We start from the raw sequence: 20,902 nt of genomic DNA, 5'->3' as shown, positions 1-20,902 counted from the left end.
TAGTATCCTCTTTAATATTATTTGCTGGCTTCCTTTCATAGTTAATCTTTTCCCTCCTGATGACTTTCTTAGTTTCCTTTTGTAAGGTTTTAAAAACTTCCCAATCCTCTGTCTTCCCACTAATTTTTGCATCCTTGTATGCCCTCTCCTTTGCTTTAACTTTGGCTTTGACTTCTCTTGTCAGCCACGGTTGCATCCTTTTTCCATTCGAAAATTTCTTTTTTTGGAATATACCTGTCTTGCACCTTCCTCACTTCTCGCATAAACTCCAGCCACTACTGCTCTGCCGCCCTTCCAGTTTTTTTCCTTTCTCTTTTTTTTTCTAGGTATGAGACGACAGAAAGACAGGTATTGTACGTACTTTGATAATAAATATTGTACATACTTTGATAATAAATTTACTTTGACTTTCTGCAGCTGTGATACTACTCCTGATTAGCACTGTCACTCCTACCCTTTATTTCACTTCCCTCCATGTCCCTTTAAAAACATCTAAATCCCAGAACATGCAGCAGCCAATCCTGCCCTTTTGAAAGCTGAGTCTCTGTAATGGCTACATCATAATTCTATGTCTGATCCATGCTCATAATTCAACGTTCTTATTCTTAATACTTCTTGCATTAAACACATTTAAACCCATTAAAAATGAATGTATGCTCTATCCACTACCTTCATCTCATCATGTACACCTAGATGTCACAAGATGATAAGAGGCATAGATAGAATGCGCAGCTAGAGACTTTTTCCCAGGGTGGTAATGGCTAATATAAGCAGGCATAATTTTAAGGTTATTGGAGGAAAGCATAGGGGAGGATGTCAGAGGAAAGTTCTTTACACAGAGTAATGGATGCGTGGAATATCCTGAGTGGGGTGGTGCTAGAGGCAGATACATCAGGGGCATTAGGGAAGTTCTAAGATAAGCACAAGGATGATAGAAAAATAGAGCGAGGATAGAACGTAGAACATAACAACACAGTACAGGCCCTTTGCCCCACAATGTTGTGCCAACTTTTAAACCTTCTCTAGGGGATTCTAGGACAATAGGCCATGACTTTAGGATTGAAGGATGTCCTTTTAGAATTGAGATGCGGAGAAATTACTTTAGTCAGAGGGTGGTAAATCTGTGGAATTTGTTGCACCGAGTGGCTTGGAGGCCAAGTCATTGGGTGTATTTAAGGCAGAGATAGATAGGTTCTTGATTAGCCAGGGCATCAAAGGGTATGGGGTGAAAGCAGGCGAGTAGGGATGACTGGAAGAATTGGATCAGCCCATGATTGAATGATGGAGCAGACTCGATGGGCCGAATAGCCTACTTCTACTCCGAGATCTTATGGTCTTATGGTCTAAGATTGACCAGCCTCTGCACACATTGCATCTACCTTTACACCAACTGCTCAATCATCTAACCTAGCATTCTGACTCTCATCCTCTGCCAACCAAGTTTAAACTTTCCCCAACAACTCTAGCAAACCTGCCTGCAGGGACGTTGGTCCCTTTTACATTCAGATGTGTTACGTACCCCGTAACTGGGTTGCCAAACCAGCAGAAATGGATCACTCAGTTGGAGTCTGGAGTACTAGAACTAAGAAAGTTTTATTAAAGAAATAAGCAACACAGTAATCGAAAGGATAATAAATGCAACAGTTCAGCAATGATAACCACACATGTGCACAGAATTAAGATAACAGCATCAATCAAGCTCTATCGTTGTCTAGGGGTAAATGACCAAATTTCAAAGTGACTCAAAGTTCAGTCCAGTTTAGTAGTTCCGTTTGCAGTAATCGTTGCCATGGCGATGGTCAACGTGGGGGGAGAGAGAGAGAGAACAGGAACAACTGATCATTCAGACACGGCTTCACTCACAGACCGACGATATGGCTCACAAGCAACTTTTGGGCGGGTCCTTGGTGATGTCACCTGAGGTCACCGACTGTGACCCCTCCTCCAGATGCAGTCGATCCTCTGCAGTGAACCCGGCACCCAGGCAAGGGCGGACACACACCGGGTTCCCGCTGATCGTACCTTTCCACCCTGGCCGTTGTCTGGTACTTCCCACCGACTCGTGAGAAGCGTACCGCTTCCAGGGTCTCGTTACGTCGGGTGGCGTGTGTGTCCTGCCTTAGCGAACCGGTCCCTTTTTATCCCCCTGCTGGGGCATCGCCTGTCTATCACTTCAAACAGTTCAAGATTCAAAGGGGGGGAGCCGCTCCAGACAGCTCTCTCTCCCCCGTCCCTTCATTACACATCTCCAGACACTGCTCCATTGTTCCTTATCTCTCCTTCCCCTGAGGGCAGGTGGCAGACCACTTGCTGATGTCACTGATGCTAACCCAGGCCAGCAAACATCTTAATTTTATGTGTATTCTCGTCACAGATGTAACCTGTCCATTTTGTGCAGGTTATATATTCTCCAGAGGAGATCCCAGTGATCCACAGATCTGAACACTGAGCCCTCCACCAATTCTTCAACCACACATTTGTTGCCATATCTTCCTATTCTTATGCTCACTGGCAAATGACATAGGCAGCAATCTAGAGATTACTACTCTTGAGGTTCTGCTTTTAGCTTCTTTCCTAATTTTCTTCATGCACTCTTCAGACCTCATTCCTTTTCCTATCTATGTTGTTTGTACCAAATGATTCCAGGGATGAGGGGTTTTAATTAGTGGATAGACTGGTGAAGCTGCGATTCATATTAATAGGGAGAACTGTTCCAGTTGGTGGAAGGGCCAAGAACCAGCAACAATAAGGATGATTACAAAATCCTATTGAATCTTTTGAAAATGTACCAAGTAGATAACCACTTTCCACCACAGCTGGAGCCTGAAATGAGATGCTGTGGTGGAAAGATCATAGTCTAAACTTAGAAAAGAGAAATGGATAATCATTTGATAGGAAAGAGCATGCAGGGCTGTAATGAGAGAGCAATGGAGTGGGACTAACAGTTTTGTTATTGTAGGTTCACTGCAGATTTGAGAGGCTGAATGTTGCCCTCCATGTTTGAACCATTCCATGATCACCATACATAACCTTTTACCTGTACTTCAATTCTCTTTCTACTCTAGGATTACCTGAAGATTGCAAAGTGGAGACTCCAGCATTCACAGACGCTGTCCGCCTGTATCGCCAGTCAAAAGATCAGTATGGCACCTGGGATATGCTGTGTGGTAATCAAACACAGGTGTGATAGATGTAAAGTGCCTCACTTATGTTCTTAATAATTTTGTTATATTTGTCTTATTGATTCTTTTTTGTAATCCGAGCATCATGGCAAGACTAGCATTAATTACTCATCTCCACTTTGCCTTGATGGATTGGTAGGAGTCATAGAGCAATATGGTACACATACAGGCCCTTCAACCCAACCAGTCCATGCCAACCACATTTTCCACCCGGCTAGTCCCAATTTGGGGTAGACCCATTGAACCCATTTGATTCGGAGCAAGAAGGCTGGGGATGAACGCTAAGGATTTCCAGAGCAAAGACAGTTTTACTACTCGGGGTAAAAGAGAGGCAAGACTGCGGAGGTGTGTGACATCAGCCAGTAGAGCTGGAAAAGTTTAAAAAGTCCAGGAATCTTCGGCGGTATTTGATTCAGAACTAGAAGGCTGCAGGTGAACGGCTAAGGATTTCCGGAGCGAAGGCAGTTTTACTACTCGGGGTAAAAGAGAGGCAAGACTGTGCAGGCGTGTGACGTCAGCCAGTAGAGTGGGAAAATTTTAAAAAGAAGACCGCCATATCCAGCGGGTAGTGGAGTGAGAGGTAGCAGAGTGATAGGGCTTTGGCTCAGCGTGCTTAGGCGGGAAAGGAAGTAGTATGAGTGTGAGGCTGGTTTTCTGTGCTCAGTGTTAGATGTGGGAGGTCTTGGACCCGGTGTGTCGAGCTGCAGCTCCTAAGGGACCCAGTTAGGGAACTGGAGATGCAGCTCGATGACCTTCATCTGGTCAGGGAGAGCGAGGAGGTGATAGAAAGGAGTTGTAGGCAGGTGGTCACACTGGGGCCTGGGAGACAAGACAAGTGGGTAACAGTCAGGAGAGGGAAGGGGAAGAGTCAGGGACTAGAGAGTACCCCTATGGCTATACCCCTTGACAATAAGTACTCCTGTTAAGTACTGTTGGGGGGGACAGCCTAGCTGGGGGCAGCAACAGTGGCCGTGCCTCTGGCACAGAGTCCGGCCCTGTGGTTCAGAAGGGTAGGGAAAGGAAGAGGAAGGCAGTAGTGATAGGGGTCACTATAGTTAGGGGGTCAGACAGGTGATTCTGTGGACGCAGGAAAGAAACTCGAATGGTACTTTGCCTCCCAGGTGCCAGGGTCCAGGATGTTTCAGATCTCGTCCAAGATATCCTGCAGTGGGAAGGAGAACAGCCAGAGGTCGTGGTACATATTGGTACCAATGGCATAGGTAGGAAAAGGGAAGGGGTCCTGAAAAAAGTACAGTGAGTTAGGAAGGAACTTGAGAAGCAGGTCCGCAAAGGTAGTAATCTCGGGATTACTGCCTGTGCCACGTGACAGTGAGTATAGGAATAGAATGAGGTGGAGGATAAATGCGTGGCTGAGGGATTGGAGCAGGGGGCAGGGATTGAGATTTCTGGATCATTGGGACCTCTTTTGTGGCAGGTGTGACCTGTACAAAAAGGACGGGTTGCACTTGAATCCCAGGGGGACCAATATCCTGGCGGGGAGGTTTGCTAAGGCTACTGGGGAGAGATTAAACTAGAATTGTTGGGGGTTGGGAACCGAACTGAAGAGACTGGGGAAGAGGCAGTTGGCTCACAAGTAGAGAAAGCTTGGAGACAGTGCGAGAAGGAGGATAGGCAGGTGATAGAGAAGGGACGCGCTCAGATGGACGGTTTGAGATGTGTCTATTTTAACGCAAGGAGTATTATGAACAAAGCGGATGAGCTTAGAGCGTGGATCAGTACTTGGGGCTATGATTTGGTGGCCATTACAGAGACTTGGTTGGCTCAGGGACAGGAATGGTTACTTCAAGTGCCGGGTTTTAGATGTTTCAGAAAGGACAGGGAGGGAGGCAAAAGAGGTGGGGGCGTGGCACTGTTGATCAGAGATAGTGTCACGGCTGCGGAAAAGGTGGACGTCATGGAGGGATTGTCTACGGAGTCTCTGTAGGTGGAGGTTAGGAACAGGAAGGGGTCAGTAACTCTACTGGGTGTTTTTTATAGGCCGCCTAATAGTAACAGTGATATTGAGGAGCAGATAGGGAAACAGATCCTCAAAAGGTATAATAATAACAACAGAGTTCGCAAACACGAGGAATTCTGCGGATGCTGGAAATTCAAGCAACACACATCAAAGTTACTGGTGAACGCAGCAGGCCAGGCAGCATCTTTAGGATGAGGTACAGTCAACATTTCGGGCCGAGACCCTTCGTCAGGATTCAAGAGTCCTGACGAAGGGTCTCGGCCCCAAACGTCGACTGTACCTCTTCCTAGAGATAATAACAGAGTTGTCGTGATGGGAGATTTTAATTTCCCAAATATCAATTGGCATCTCCTGAGAGCAAGGGATTTAGATGGGGTGGAGTTTGTTAGGTGTGTTTAGGAAGGTTTCTTGACACAATATGTAGAGAAGTCTACAAGAGGACTGTACTTGATTTGGTATTGGAAAATGAACCTGGTCAGGTGTCAGATCTCACAGTGGGAGGGCATTTTGGAGATAGTGATCATAATTCTGTCTCCTTTACAATAGCATTGGAGAGAGATAGGAACAGACAAGTTAGAAAAGCGTTTAATTGGAGTAAGTTGAATTATGAGGCTATCAGGCAGGAAATTGGAAGCTTAAATCGGGAACAAATGTTCTCGGGGAAAAGTATGGAAGAAATGTGGCAAATGTTCAGGGGATATTTGTGTGGAGTTCTGCATAGATACGTTCCAATGAGACAGGGAAGATATGGTAGGGTACAGGAACTGTGGTGTACACAGGCTGTAACAAATCTAGTCAAGAAGAAAAGAAAAGCTTACAAAAGGTTCAGAGAGTTAGGTAATGTTAGGGATTTAGAAGATTGTAAGGCTAACAGGAAGGAGCTTAAAAAGGGAATTAGGAGAGCCAGAAGGGGCTATGAGAAGGCCTTGGCAGGCAGGGTTAAGGAAAACCCCAAGGCATTCTACAAGTATGTGAGGAGCAAGAGGATAAGACGTGAAAGAATAGGACGTCTCAAGTGTGACAGTGGGGAAAGTGTGTATGGAACCGGAGGAAATAACAGAGGTACTTAATGAATACTTTACTTCAGTATTCACTATGGAAAAGGCTCTTGGTGATTGTAGTGCAGACTTGCAGCAGACTGAGAAGCTTAAGCATGTAGATATTAAGAAAGAGGATGTTTTGAAAAGCATCAGTTTGGATAAGTCGCCGGGACGGGATGAGGTGTACCCCAGGCTACTGTGGGAGGCGAGGGAGGAGATTGCTGAGCCTCTGGCGATGATCTTTGAATCATCAGTGGGAATGGGAGAGGTTTCAGAGGATTGGAGGGTTGCAGATGTTGTTCCTTTATTCAAGAAAGGGGGTAAAGATAGCCCAGGAAATTATAGACCAGTAAGTCTTCCTTCAGTGGTTGACAAGTTGATGGAGAGGATCTTGAGAGGCAGGACTCATGACCATTTCGTGCGGTATAATATGATTAGGAATAATCAGCATGGCTTTGTCAACGGCAGGTCGTGCCTTACGAGCCTGATTGAATTTTTTGAGGATGTGACTAAACACATTGAAGGAAGAGCAGTAGATGTAGTGTATATAGATTTCAGCAAAGCATTTGATAAGGTACCCCATACAAAGCTTATTGAGAAAGTAAGGAGGCATGGTTTCCAAGAGGACATTGCTTTGTGGATCCAGACCTGGCTTGCCCACTGATACAAGAGGACATGGCTTTAAGGTAGTGAAGTTTAAGAGACTACTAGACAGGTATATGGAGGAATTTAAGGTTGGGGTTTATATGGGAGGCAGGGTTTGAGGGTCGGCTCAACATTGTGGGCCGAAGGGCCTGTAATGTGCTGTACTATTCTATGTTCTATGTTATACAACCTCACCATAACATTCCAGCTCTTATACTCAATACTTTGATTAATAAAGGCCAATGTACCAAAAGCTCTCTTTATGACCCTATCTACCTGTGACGCCACTTATAGGGAATTTTGTGTCTGTATTCCCAGATCCCTCTCTTCTACTGCACTCCTCTGTGCCTTACCATTTACCCTGTATGTTCTACCTTGCTTTGTCCTTCCAACGTGCAATACCTCACACTTGTCTGTATTAAACTCCATCTGCCATTTTTCAGCCCATTTTTCCAGCTTGTCCAAATCCATCTGCAGCTTTGAAAACCTTCCTGACTGTCCACTACACCTCCAATCTTTGTATCATCAGCAAATTTGCTGATCCAGTTTACCACATTATCATCCAGATCATTGATATAGATGACAAATAACAATGGACCCAGCACTGATCCCTGTGGCACACCACTGGTCACAGGCCTCCACTCGGAGAAGCAATTCTCTACTACCACTCTTTGGCTTCTTCCACTGAGCCAATGTCTAATCCAATTAACCACCTCTCCATGTATACCTAGCGACTGAATTTTCCTAACTAACCTCCCATGTGGGACCTTGTCAAAGGCCTTACTGAAGTCCATGTAGACAATATCCACTGCCTTCCCTTCAACCACTTTCCTGGTAACCTCCTCGAAAAACTCCAATAGACTGGTCAAACATGACCTACCATGCACAAAGCCATGTTGACTCTCCCTAATAAGTCCCTGTCTATCCAAATGCTTGTAGATTCTGTCTCTTAGTACTCCCTCCAATGTTGTTGCTGTTCGTCCTTCGTAGTCGAAGATGACCATGGCTTCAAAGTCAAATGGGAGATTGGTGGCTGTGGGTCCGGAGGTGACTGATGAGGCCAATTCGGGCCCTGAAGGCTCGCCCACATGTGGGACACAAGTGGGTGGGTGCTGTCGTGGCAGTGGATGCTGCTCGGGCCTTGCGCACAGCACACTTTCGTTGCGCCTCGATGATGCGCCAAAAACTTACCCACTACTGGCGTCAAACTTACCCTCGGCCTATAATTTCCCAGATTACTTTTCGATCCTTTTTTAAACAACGGAACAACATAAGCCATTCTCCAATCCTCCGGCACCTCACCCGCAGACACCGACATTTTAAATATATCTGCCAGGGCCCCTGCAATTTCAACACAAGTCTCCTTGAAGTTCCGAGGGAATACCCTGTCAGGTCCTGGGGATTTATCCACTTTAGTTTGCCTCAAGATAGCAAGCACCTCCTCCTTTTCAATCTGTACAGTTTCCATGATCTCACTACTTTTTTCCCTTAATTCCACAGACTTCATGCCAGTTTCCTTAGTGAATACAGACGCAAAAAATATATTTAAGATCTCCCCCATTTCTTATGGTTCCGCACATAGCCGACCACTCTGATCTTCGAGAGGACCAATTTTATCCCTTACAATCCTTTTACTCTTAATATACCTGTAAAAGCTCTTAGGATTATCCTTCACTTTGACTGCCAAGGCAACCTCATGTCTTCTTTTAGCCCTCCTGATTTCCTTCTTAAGTACTTTCTTGCACTTTTTATACTCCTCAAGCACCTTATTTACTCCCTGTTTCCTACACATGTCATACAACTCTCTCTTCTTCTTTATCAGAGTTGCAATATCCCTTGAGAACCAAGATTCCTTATTCCTATTCACTTTGCCTTTAATCCTGACAGGATCATACAAGCTCTGCACTCTCAAGATTTCTCCTTTGAAGGCTTCCCATTTACCGATCACATCCTTGCCAGAGAACAACTTGTCCCAATCCACACTTTTTAGATCCTTTCTCACTTCTTCAAATTTGGCCTTCTTCCAGTTTAGAACCTCAACCCTAGGACCAGATCTATCTTTATCCATGATGAAGTTGAAACTAATGGTGTTATGATCACTGGAACTAAAGTGTTCCCCTACACACACTTCCGTTACTTGTCCTAACTCGTTTCCTAATAGGAGATCTAATATTGCAACCTCTCTAGTTGGTATCTCTACATAGTGATTTAGAAAACTTTCCTGAACACATTTTACAAACTCTAACCCATCTAGACCCCTAATAGTATGGGAGTTCCAATCACTATGTGGAAAATTAAAATCCCCTACCACCACAACTTTGTTTCCTGCAGTTGCCTGCTATCTCTTTGCAGATTTGCTCCTCCAATTCTCGCTGACTATTGGGTGGTCTATAATACAACCCCATTAATGTGGCCCTACCTTTCCTTTTTCTCAGCTCCACCCATAAGGATTCAGTAGACAAGCCCTCTAATCTGTCCTGCCTGAGCACTGTTGTAACATTTTCCCTGACAAGCAATGCTACCCCCTCCACCTTTCATTCCTCTGCCTCTATCATATCTGAAACATCGGAACCCTGGAATATTAAACCGCCATTCCTGCCCTTCCTGTAGCCAAGTTTCACTAATTGCTATAACGTCATAATTCCACGTGTCAATCCACGCCCTCAACTCGTCTGCCTTCCCCGCAATACCCCTAGCATGGAAATATATACACCTCAGAAGATTTTTTACTACCACTCACAACCTTTCTATTTGTGGCTTTGCTTGAACTTTTAACATCATTTATTTTCACCCCAGTCCCACTGTTAGGTCTGGCACTCTGGTTCCCATCCCCCTCCAAATCTAATTTAAAGCCTCCTCATCAGCACTAACAAACCTCCCTAAAAGGATATTGGTCCCCTTGTAGTTCAAGTGTAACCCGTCTCTCTTGTACAGGTCCCACCTGCCCCAGAAGAGGTCCCAATGATCCTGAAATCTGAAACCCTGCCCCCTACACCAGTTCCTCAGCCACTTGTTCATCCTCCAGAGCATCCTATTCTTACCCTCACTGGCACGTGGCACAGGTAGCAATCCTGAGATTACCACCCTCGAGGTCCTGCGAGGTCCTACCACGCTCTCAATACTCATGTTTATGAGACATATGATTATGTTTATGAGACATATGATTATAATGTCTTCAATTACATGAACATTGATGGTGTTGATAATGAGGCTTGAAACCAGGATTATTTGGTTCAAAATGTGCAACATTTCTGAAAGTGGATATTTTCAAAGTTTTTTCCCCTCTTCCTCAGATTATAACTAACTTAGTGATGGAGGAACTTCTTCCAGAACTGGGAGCAATGATATATCCAAAATTAAAGGGTAAGCTGCATGAACGTCAGAAGGCCTGGATCTTGGTGAGTACCTTGATTGCTTTAGGTTTCTTTTATTTTTGGACAATGTCTGAAAGTATTTACAAAAACTTTTTGAGAGCAATTATAGAAACATAGCAAAGAACTTCTCCACTTAGGTGCAGCCGATAGTAAGGTAAATGATATATCGGCCTTTATTGCAAGAGTATTTGAGTACGAGATTAGAAATGTCTTGCTACAAATATAGAAAGCCTTGATGAGATGACATCTGGAATATTGTGTATAATTTTGGTCAGTTTACTTCAAAATGGTTGGAGTACTGCAAAAGTTAATCAGGCAGGTTCTTGAGATGGAAATACAAGATGCTGGAATCTGGTGAAATATGTAATCTGCTGGATAACTGAGGGGATTTAGTAGCATCAGTGGAGGAAAAGGATTGACTACTGCCCTGTCGTTGTTTGGCCTCTTGGTCACCTCTGCAAAAAAATTTCAATCAAATTCATGGTACATTTGTAAATTGATTTATTATTGTCAAGTTGTGCCAAGGTAGAGTGAAAAATATTTGTTTTGCATGCCATCCACACAGATCATTTCATTACAATGGTACAAGGTCAAACAATAACAGAATGCAGAATGAAGTGCTATAGTGCAGTGCAGGCAAACAATGAAGTGTAAAGCCATAACGAGGTCGTCCATCTTAGTGTTCTAGGGGATTGTTCAGTAGTCTTACAAACAGCAGGGTAGAAGCTGCCCTTGTGCCTGGTGGCTTTTTGTATCTTCTGCCTGATAGGAGAGGGGAGAAGAGAGATTGTCCAGCGTGTATGGAGTCTTTCATTCACGTGATCATGCAGAGAATGTACAAATTCCTTACAGACAGCAGTTGGAATTGAACCTGGGTCGCTGATACTGTAAAGTATTGTGCTAGCTACTACACTTGCCGTTCTGCCCCCGTTCTAATCCGATGCAGCCATTGAAATGTAAAGCACCGAAATGAGCCCTTTCAGCCTACCTTATTCTGATTTATTTATCCATGCCCATCATGAGGGCTAACACACTAATCCCGCTCACTCCCATTTGACCCATATCCCTCTGTGCTTTTCGTATCCAAGTATCAGTCCAAATACCTTTGAAAGTTTGTTAGTAACCATTATTTGGTAGTCCATCAAATATTTTAAGTCTTCCATTGGCTTGATTATCAGCTGTTCTGTTGGTTTTGAGTTACTGAAACACATGTATGATAAGTGAAGCCGTAGTGAATATGTAAAATAAAAACAGATCCCTGAAATATTCGGTAGGTCAGGCGACAACAGAAGTGTTTCTGACCTGAAGAGTGAGCTCTGTTTCTCTGTCCACAAGTGCAGCCTGATCTGTCAAGTTTCTTTTCCCAGCATTTTCTGTTTTTCAGATTGCTAGCATCTGTAGTTATATATTTGATTTTCATACCTAATGTATTTTGTTATGGCTTTAATCTGAGGGACAAAAATATCTGCTGAGGTTAGCCATGTTGCATTAACAGCTATTCCATGTGTCGATTAAAAGCAATATAGATCTGAATGTGAATAGAGTAACACAGACAAAATGCTGGAGGAACTCAGCAGGTCAGACAGCATTTATGAAAATTAATAACAGTCGATGTTTTGGACTGAGACCCTTCCTCAGGACTGGGAAGGAAGGAGGAAGAAACCAAAATAAGAAGGCTGGGGGAGGGGAAAGAGTACAAGCTAAAAGATGAAAGGTGAAGCCAGGTGAGTGGGAAGGGAGATAAAGTAAGAAGCTGGGAGGTGATATGTGGAAAAGGCAAAGGGCTGAAAAACAAGGAATCTGATAGGAAAGGAGAGTGGACCATGGGGGAAAGAGAAGGAGGAGGGGCACTTAGGGAAAGTGATAGGCAGGTGAGGAGAAGAGGAGAAGTAAGGGGAGAACCAGAGTGGGGAATGGGAGAGAGAAGGGGGAGGGGAAAATTACCAGAAGTTAGAGAAGCCCCTCCCCCAACCACAGCTTCACGTATCACCTTCCAGTTTCTACTACTTCCCCTCCCTCCATCTTCTTATTCTGCCTTCTTCCCCCCTTCCGTTCCAGTCCTGATGAAAGATCTTGGCCCGTAATGTTGACTATTTATTCCTCTCCATTGATGTTGCCTGACCTGCTAAGTTCCTCCGGCATTTTCTCCAGCTAACCCTATTGTGTTCCTTTACTGTAGGCAACCGTGGCAAAAAAATGTGAAGTTGGTTCATTCTATATAATTGTATTGACAGAAAGTTATTTCTCATCCCCAAAGATTACAGAAGCTGCACAGAAGATGGTTTTGGAACAGACAAAAGCCCGATATGAAGCTGTTTTGAAAAAGTGCGAACATGCCCGTTCTGGATTAGAAAGCAGGATTCGTCCAGATATGGATCAAATTATTAGTTCAAAGGAACATGTGACAAGCAAGCTAAGAGGTTTGACAACATCTGAGGGCAATGAGATTGGTGACTAAGAAGTGGGAAATTATTACGAGAGTTCTTCATATACTGTATACTCCCCTATTTCCTATTAATATAAATAGGCTAAAATTGTAAAATTGCATGTATAATCTTCGATTATGTATGCAATTTGACAATGATTTTCAGACGTGATTATTATTGCTAAAAACACATGATATACTTGAAGCCTGTTTATTTTCTTTGTATGTCGAAGCCAACATCATAATTAAGCTAGCGAAAAGGCAGCATTAGTTTCCAGAATTGCCACTGTGATTAAATTACTGTATGTGGACCATAATCTTCCACAGTCTTTTTTACACTGCTTTTTCACAGTTGTTACAGCTATAGTTTTAAAAGGCTTTTTACCAAAAACAAAGCCTGGCACTGTCAACCATTATACCAGTTTGTAATTTGCAAAGTGAGGTGTTTTGACATGGAAGCAGAATGCCTCTTCAGTAGTTTGGCACATACTTTCATTGAATATCTTTGCACACAACTCACTCCCACTACTAGGAGTGAAAACCAAAGAGGGATTTTCTTTTACAGGAAATACCATAACATATGCTGAATAGTTAGTAGATTAGATAATGAAAATTATCATGAAGATGGTTCACTATAATTGTTAAATAGACGTTTTTATAAATTTATTGTGAGTGTGTAAGTGGAAAGTTTTATTCAAACAGAGGATGTTCATCCAGTTATGGCCTCACTGTGTTTTCAATAGAAACATAGAAAATCTACAGCACGTTACAGGCTTTTCAGCCCACAATGTTGTGCCGACCATGTAACCTAGAAGCTGCCTAGAATTTCTCTACTGCATAGCCCTCTATTTTTCAAAGCTCCATATACAGTTGAAGTCAGAAGTTTACATACACCTCAGCCAAATACATTTAAACTCAGTTTTTCACAATTCCTGACATTTAATCCTAGAAAACATTCCCTGTCTTAGGTCAGTTAGGATCACTACTTTATTTTAAGAATGTGAAATATTAGAATAATAGTAGAGAGAATGATTTATTTCAGCTTTTATTTCTTTCATCACTTTGCCAGTGGGTCAGAAGTTTACATACACTTTGTTGGTATTTGGTAGCATTGCCTTTAAATTGTTTAACTTGGGTCAAACATTTTGGGTAGCCTTCCACAAGCTTCTCACAGTAAATTGCTGGAATTTTGTTCCATTCCTCCAGACAGAACTAGTGTAACTGAGTCAGGTTTGTAGGCCTCCTTGCTCGCACACGCTTTTTCAGTTCTGCCCACAAATTTTCTATCGGATTGAGGTCGTGGTTTTGTGATGGCCACTCCAATAGCTTGACTTTGTTGTCCTTAAGTAGTTTTGCCACAACTTTGGAGGTAGGCTTAGGGTCACTGTCCATTTGGAAGACGCATTTGTGACCGAGCTTTAACTTCCTGGCTGATATCTTGAGATGTTGCTTATGTTCCACATAATTTTCCTTCCTCATGATGCCATCTATTTGTGAAGTGCACCAGTCCTTCCTGCAGCAAAGCACCCCCCCCCCACAACATGATGCTGCCACCCCCATGCTTAACAGTTGGGATGGTGTTCTTCGGCTTGCAAGCCTCACCCTTTTTCCTCCAAGCATAACGACGGTCATTGTGGCCAAACAATTCAATTTTTGTTTCAACAGACCAGAGGACATTTCTCCAAAAAGTAAGATCTTTGTTCCCATGTGCACCTGCAAACTGTAGTCTGTTTTCTTTATGGCAGTTTTGGAGCAGTGGCTTCCTCCTTGCTGAGCAGCCTTTCAGGTTATGTTGATATAGGACTCGTTTGACTGTGGATATAGATACTTGTCTACCTGTTTCCTCCAGTGTCTTCACAAGGCCCTTTGCTGTTGTTCTGGGATTGATTTGCACTTCTCGCGCCAAAGTACGTTCATCTCTAGGAGACAGAATGTGTCTCCTTCCTGAGCAGTATGACGGCTGCGTGATCCCATGGTGTTTATACTTGCGTACCATTGTTTGTACAGATGAACGTGGTACCTTCAGGGGTTTGGAAATTGCTCCCAAGGATGAACCAGATCTGACATCATTTTCTGACCTCAATCCAATAGAAAATTTGTGAGCAGAACTGAAAAACCGTGTGCGAGCAAGGAGGCCTACAAACCTGACTCAGTTACACCAGTTCTGTCTGGAGGAATGGAACAAAATTCCAGCAACTTACTGTGAGAAGCTTGTGGAAGGCTACCCAAAAAGTTTGACCCACGTTAAACAATTTAAAGGCAATGCTACCAAATACTAACAAAGTGTATGTAAGCTTCTGACCCACTGGGAAAGTGATGAAAGAAATAAAAGCTGAAATAAATCATTCTCTCTACTATTATTCTGACATTTTACATTCTTAAAATAAAGTAGTGATCCTAACTGACTTAAGACAGGGAGTATTTTCTGGGATTAAATGTCAGGAATTGTGAAAAACTGAGTTTAAATGTATGTAAACTTTAGACCTCAACTGTACCTATCTGAGAGTCTCTTAAAAGACCCTATTGTATCCACCTCTACCACCTTCGCTGGCAGTGCAATCCACACACCCACCACTCTGTGTGAAAAACATCCCTTTGTACCTACTTCCAAGCACCTTGAAACTATGCCCCCTCGTGCTAGCCATATCACCCTCTGGCTATCCACACAATCAATGCATCTCATCATCTTATACACCTCTATCAGGTCATTTCTCATCCTCCGTCACTCCAAGGAGAAAAGGCCAAGTTCACTCAACCTATTCTCATACGGCATGCTCTCCAATCCAGGCAACATCCTTATAAATCTCCTCTGCACTCTCTTTATAGTATCCACATCCTTCCTGTAGTGAGGTGACCAGAACTGAAGACAGTACTCCCAAGTGGGGTCTAACTAAAGTCTTATATAGCTGTAACATTACCTTATGGCTCTTGAACTCAATCCCGTGGTTGATGAATGCCAACACACCATACGCCTTCTTAACAACTCTGTCAACCTGCACAGCAGCCTTGAGTGTCCTATGGACATGGACCCCAAGATCTCACATCCTCTACATTGCCAAGAGACCGACCAATAATATTATATTCTGAATTCAATTAGGTTCTTAAGGCATTACCTGCCCTTGATAAAGCCATGCTGACTATCCCTAATCAGATTGTGTCTCTCCAAATGCTCATAAATCCTGCCTCTCAGGATCTTCTTCAACACTTGCCCACCATTGAAGTAAGACTCACTGGCCTATAATCTCTTGAGTTCTCGCTACTCCCCTTCTTGAAGAAGGGAACAGCATTTGCAACCTTCTAATCCTCTGGTACTTCTTCCGTCCCTATTGATGATGCAAAGATCATCACCAGAGGTTCAGCAATTTCCTCCCTCATTTCCCACAGTAGCCTGTGGTATATCTCATCTGGTCCCAGCGACTTATCTAACTTAGTACCTTTAAAAAGCTCCAGCACATCCTCTTTCTTAATGTCTATACACTCAAGTGTTTCAGTCCACTGTAAGTCATCCCCACAATTGCCAAGGTCTTCTTCACTGGTGAATACTGAAGTAAAGTATTCATGAAGTACATTTGCTACCTCCACCGGCTCCACACACGTTTTCACTCTCACTCCTGACTGGTCCTATTCTCATACGGCTCATCCTCTTGCTCTTCACGTACTTGTAGAATGCCTTGGGGTTTTCCTTAATCCTGCTCACCTAGGCCTTTTCATGGCCTCTTTTAGCTCTGAAAATTTCATTCTTGAGCTCCTTCCTGGCACCCTTGTAATTTTTCTAGAGCTCTAACAGTACCTAGTTTTTTGAACCTTTTATGAGCTTTCTTGTCTTCTCAACTAGATTTTCCACATTCTTTGTATACCATGGTTCTTTTACCCAACCATTCTTTCCCTGCCTCAATGGGACATACCTTTGCAGAATGCCATGCAATGTTCCCTGAACATTTGCCACATTTGTTTTCCCAAATTGTCCAGTCCGAAACACCCTCACCAGCAGTCCCTGCTGGGTCACCGGGGGTAGTGCACAGATCACAGCGCACTCGTAAACCTCCTGACAGACGGAATCTTTGACGGGACAGTTCTTTTTTTTGTTGTTGTTAGATTGAATGTTGAATCTGTCACACTTCCCAGATGTTTTGTACTGATAACATAGAACATAGAAAACCTACAGCACAGTACAGGCCCTTCGGCCCACAAAGTTGTGCCAAACATGCCCCTACCTTAGAAATTACTAGGCTTACCCATTGCCCTCTATTTTTCTAAGCTCCATGTACCTAGTTTCTTAAAGTTTCTTAAAAGACTCTATCATACCCGCCTCCACCACCGTTGCCGGCAGCCCATTCCATGCACTCACCACTCTCTGCATAAAAAACTTACCCCTGATATCTCCTCTGTACCTACTCCCAGCACCTTAAACCTGTGTCCTCTTGTGGCAACCATTTCAGCCCTGGGAAAAAGCCTCTGACTATCCACACGATCAATGCCTCTCATCATCTTATTCACCTCTATCGGGTCACCTCTCATCCTCCGTCGCTCCAAGGAGAAAAGGCCGAGTTCACTCAACCTGTTTTCATAGGCATGCTCCCCAATCCAGGCAACATCCTTCTAAATCTCCTCTGCACCCTTTCTATGGCTTCCACATCCTTCCTGTAGTGAGTCGACCAGAACTGAGCACAGTACTCCAAGTGGGGTCTGACCAGGGTCGTATATAGCTGCAACATTACCTCTTGGCTCTTAAACTCAATCCCACGATGGATGAAGGCCAATGCACCGTATGCCTTCTTAACCACAGAGTCAACCTGCGCAGCTGATCTGAGCGTCCTATGGACTCGGACCTCAAGATCCCTCTGATCCCCCACATGCCAAGAGTCTTACCTTTAATTCCATATTCTACCATCATATTTGACCTACCAAAATTAATCACCTCACACTTATCTGGGTTGAACTCCATCTGCCATTTCTCAGCCCAGTTTTGCATCTTATCAATGTCCTGCTGTAACCTCTGACAGCCCTCCACATTATCCACAACACCTCCAACCTTTGTGTCATCAGCAAACTTACTAACCCATCCCTCCACTTCTTCATCCAGGTCATTTATAAAACTCACGAAGAGAAGGGGTCCCTGAAGCACACCACTGGTCACCGACCTCCATGCAGAATATGACCCATCTACAACCACTCTTTGCCTTCTGTGAGCAAGCCAGTTCTGGATCCACAAAGCAATGTCCCCTTGGATCCCATGCCTCCTTAGTTTCTCAATAAGCCTCATCGCAATAATAAAATTTTCAAGCTTTCTTTTATTTTCTCAGTTTTCTTTAGCACAATTTCTGATAGGCAAAAATGAAGGAGATATCCTGTATTCAAATAAATACAAAGCCAGTTTGCAGAATATATCCCAAATCTAGTGCACAGATGGATTTCTAAAACAATTAGGAGGACTATTGGTATCTTAGATTTGGAAACCTTACATGGAGATGGTGACACCGCACATGAGCATGAAGAATTATTCTCAGTTTGTCAGTTTTCTTTCTGCTTTGCTGTTTCAGCTCTGATCTGCCTTCAGTTTTAACATCATGAAGTCATAATTCAGGATCATAAATACATTTGTATAATATTTGTTTAGTTGTTAACTTGCAAGCTGCCCCAAGCAGACCCTGAGATTATGCTGGTTAATACAAACAACACATTATATTGTATGTTTCCATGTATGTGTGATAAATCAATAAAGCTGAGTCTGATTTTGTAACTAGACAGGAATTAATATAAATTGTTGAGATAAACAGTGAAAAAGCAGGTCCTTCATTCCAACTGTCCATGCCTACCTGAGGATTAAAGGCAAATTGAATAGGAATAAGGAACCTTGGTTCTCAAGGGATATTGCAACTCTGATAAAGAAGAAGAGGGAGTTGTATGAAATGTATAGGAAACAGGGGGTAAATTAGGTGCTTGAGGAGTATAAGAAGTGCAAGAAAATACTTAAGAAAGAGATCAGGAGGGCTAAAAGAAGACATGAGGTTGCCTTGGCAGTCAAAGTGAAGGATAATCCTAAGAGCTTTTACAAGTATATTAAGAGCAAAAGGATTGTAAGGGATAAAATTGGTCCTCTTGAAGATCAGAGTGGTCGGCTTTGTGCGGAACCAAAGGAAATGGGGGAGATCTTAAATAGGTTTTTTGTGTCTGTATTTACTAAGGAAGCTGGCATGAAATCTATGGAATTGAGGGAATCAAGTAGTGAGACCATGGAAACTGTACAGATTGAAAAGGAGGAGGTGCTTGCTGTCTTGAGGAAAATTAAAGTGGATAAATCCCCGGGACCTGACAGAGTGTTCCCTCGGACCTTAAAGGAAACTAGTGTTGAAATTGCGGGGGCCCTGGCAGAAATATTTAAAATGTTGCTGTCTACGGGTGAAGTGCCGGAGGATTGGAGAGTGGCTCATGGTGTTCCGTTGTTTAAAAAAGAATCGAAAAGTAATCCGGGAAATTATAGGCCGGTGAGTTTAACGTCAGTAGTAGGTAAGTTATTGGAGGGAGTACTAAGAGATAGAATCTACAAGCATTTGGATAGACAGGGGCTTATTAGGGAGAGTCAACATGGCTTTGTGCGTGGTAGGTCATGTTTGACCAATCTGTTGGAGTTTTTCAAGGAGGTTACCAGGAAGGTGGATGAAGGGAAGGCAGTGGATATTGTCTACATGGACTTCAGTAAGGCCTTTGACATGGACTTCAGTAAGGTCCCGCATGGGAAGTTAGTTAGGAAAATTCAGTCGCTACGTATACATGGAGAGGTGGTTAATTGGATTAGACATTGGCTCAATGGAAGAAGCCAAGGAGTGGTAATAGAGAATTGCTTCTCCGAGTGGAGGCCTGTGACTAGTGGTGTGCCACAGGGATCAGTGCTGGGTCCATTGTTATTTGTCATCTATATCAATGATCTGGATGATAATGTGGTAAATTGGATCAGCAAGTTTGCTGATGATACAAAGATTGGAGGTGTAAGGCATTGACAGTGAGGAAGGTTTTCAGAGCCTGCAGAGGGACTTGGACCAGCTGGAAAAATGGGCTGAAAAATGGCAGATGGAGTTTAATACTGACAAGTGTGAGGTATTGCACGTTGGAAGGACAAACCAAGGTAGAACATACAGGTTTAATGGTAAGGCACTGAGGAGTGCAGTAGAACAGAGGGATCTGGGAATACAGATACAAAATTCCCTAAAAGTGGCATCACAGGTAGACAGGGTCGTAAAGAGTGCTTTTGGTACATTGGCCTTTATTAATCGAAGTATTGAGTATAAGAGCTAGAATGTTATGATGAGGTTGTATAAGGCATTGGTGAGGCCGAATCTGGAGTATTGTGTTCAGTTTTGGTCACCAAATTACAGGAAGGATATAAATAAGGTTGAAAAAGTACAGAGAAGGTTTACAAGGATTTTGCTGGGACTTGAGAAACTCAGTTACAGAGAAAGGTTGAATAGGTTAGGACTTTATTCCCTGGAGCGTAGAAGAATGAGGGGAGATTTGATAGAGGTATATAAAATTATGATGGGTATAGATAGAGTGAATGCAAGCAGGCTTTTTCCACTGAGGCAAGGGGAGAAAAAAAACCAGAGGACATGGGTTAAGGGTGAGGGGGGAAAAGTTTAAAGGGAACATTAGAGGGGGCTTCTTCACACAGAGAGTGGTGGGAGTATGGAATGAGCTGCCAGACGACGTGGTAAATGCAGGTTCTTTTTTAACATTTAAGAATAAATTGGACAGATACATGGATGGGAGGTGTGTGGAGGGATATGGTCCGTGTGCAGGTCAGTGGGACCAGGCAGAAAATGGTTCGGCACAGCCAAAAAGGGCCAAAGGCCCTGTTTCTGTGCTGTAGTTTCTATGGTTTCTATGGTTTTCTATGGTCCTATTTGTCTGTGCTTGGTTCATATCCTCCTGAATTATTCCTATCCATGTACCTGTCCTAATGTTTTTTAGATCTTGTAATTATACCTATCTCTGCCACTTCCTCTGGTGGCTCATTCTATATACTCATGCTCCTCTGGTCCCTTTTAATTCTTTCTCCTCTCTTCTTAAATCCGTGTCTCCTTGTTTAACTCCCATACCCTGGACCATCAGCCTTTTCAATCTCTGCTTATAACTCAATTCATCCAGACTCAGCAACTTCCTTGTGAACCTTTCTTGCCCTCACTAACTTACTCAGACCCTTCTTATAGTACAGAGATCTGAATTGCACAAACTCTTTCAGGAACAGTCCCACCAATGCCTTA

The 20,902-nt window shown here is 43.3% G+C and overlaps 1 protein-coding gene and 1 long non-coding RNA gene across 2 annotated transcripts in view; one reads left to right on the top strand and one right to left on the bottom strand.

The window, feature by feature from the left end:
* The window catches only part of niban2b (niban apoptosis regulator 2b), a 338,559-nt gene that overhangs the window by 236,505 nt on the left and 81,152 nt on the right, over positions 1-20,902 (top strand). Inside the window, exons 6-8 of the mRNA XM_063073243.1 lie at positions 3,066-3,181; positions 10,139-10,243; positions 12,477-12,639. Coding sequence (XP_062929313.1) covers positions 3,066-3,181; positions 10,139-10,243; positions 12,477-12,639 — 384 coding nt within the window. The remainder of the gene's footprint in view (positions 1-3,065; positions 3,182-10,138; positions 10,244-12,476; positions 12,640-20,902) is intronic.
* LOC134359723 (uncharacterized) overlaps positions 10,735-20,902 on the bottom strand; it is a 112,675-nt gene continuing 102,507 nt past the window's right edge. Inside the window, exon 4 of the long non-coding RNA XR_010021185.1 lies at positions 10,735-10,981. This is a non-coding gene — a long non-coding RNA (uncharacterized LOC134359723). The remainder of the gene's footprint in view (positions 10,982-20,902) is intronic.

This window comes from Mobula hypostoma, chromosome 21, assembly GCF_963921235.1.
Source record: "Mobula hypostoma chromosome 21, sMobHyp1.1, whole genome shotgun sequence".
Taxonomy (NCBI): Eukaryota; Metazoa; Chordata; class Chondrichthyes; order Myliobatiformes; family Myliobatidae; genus Mobula; species Mobula hypostoma.
Note: the sequence above shows the minus strand (reverse complement) of the source record. Positions and strands in the feature narration are given on the sequence as shown.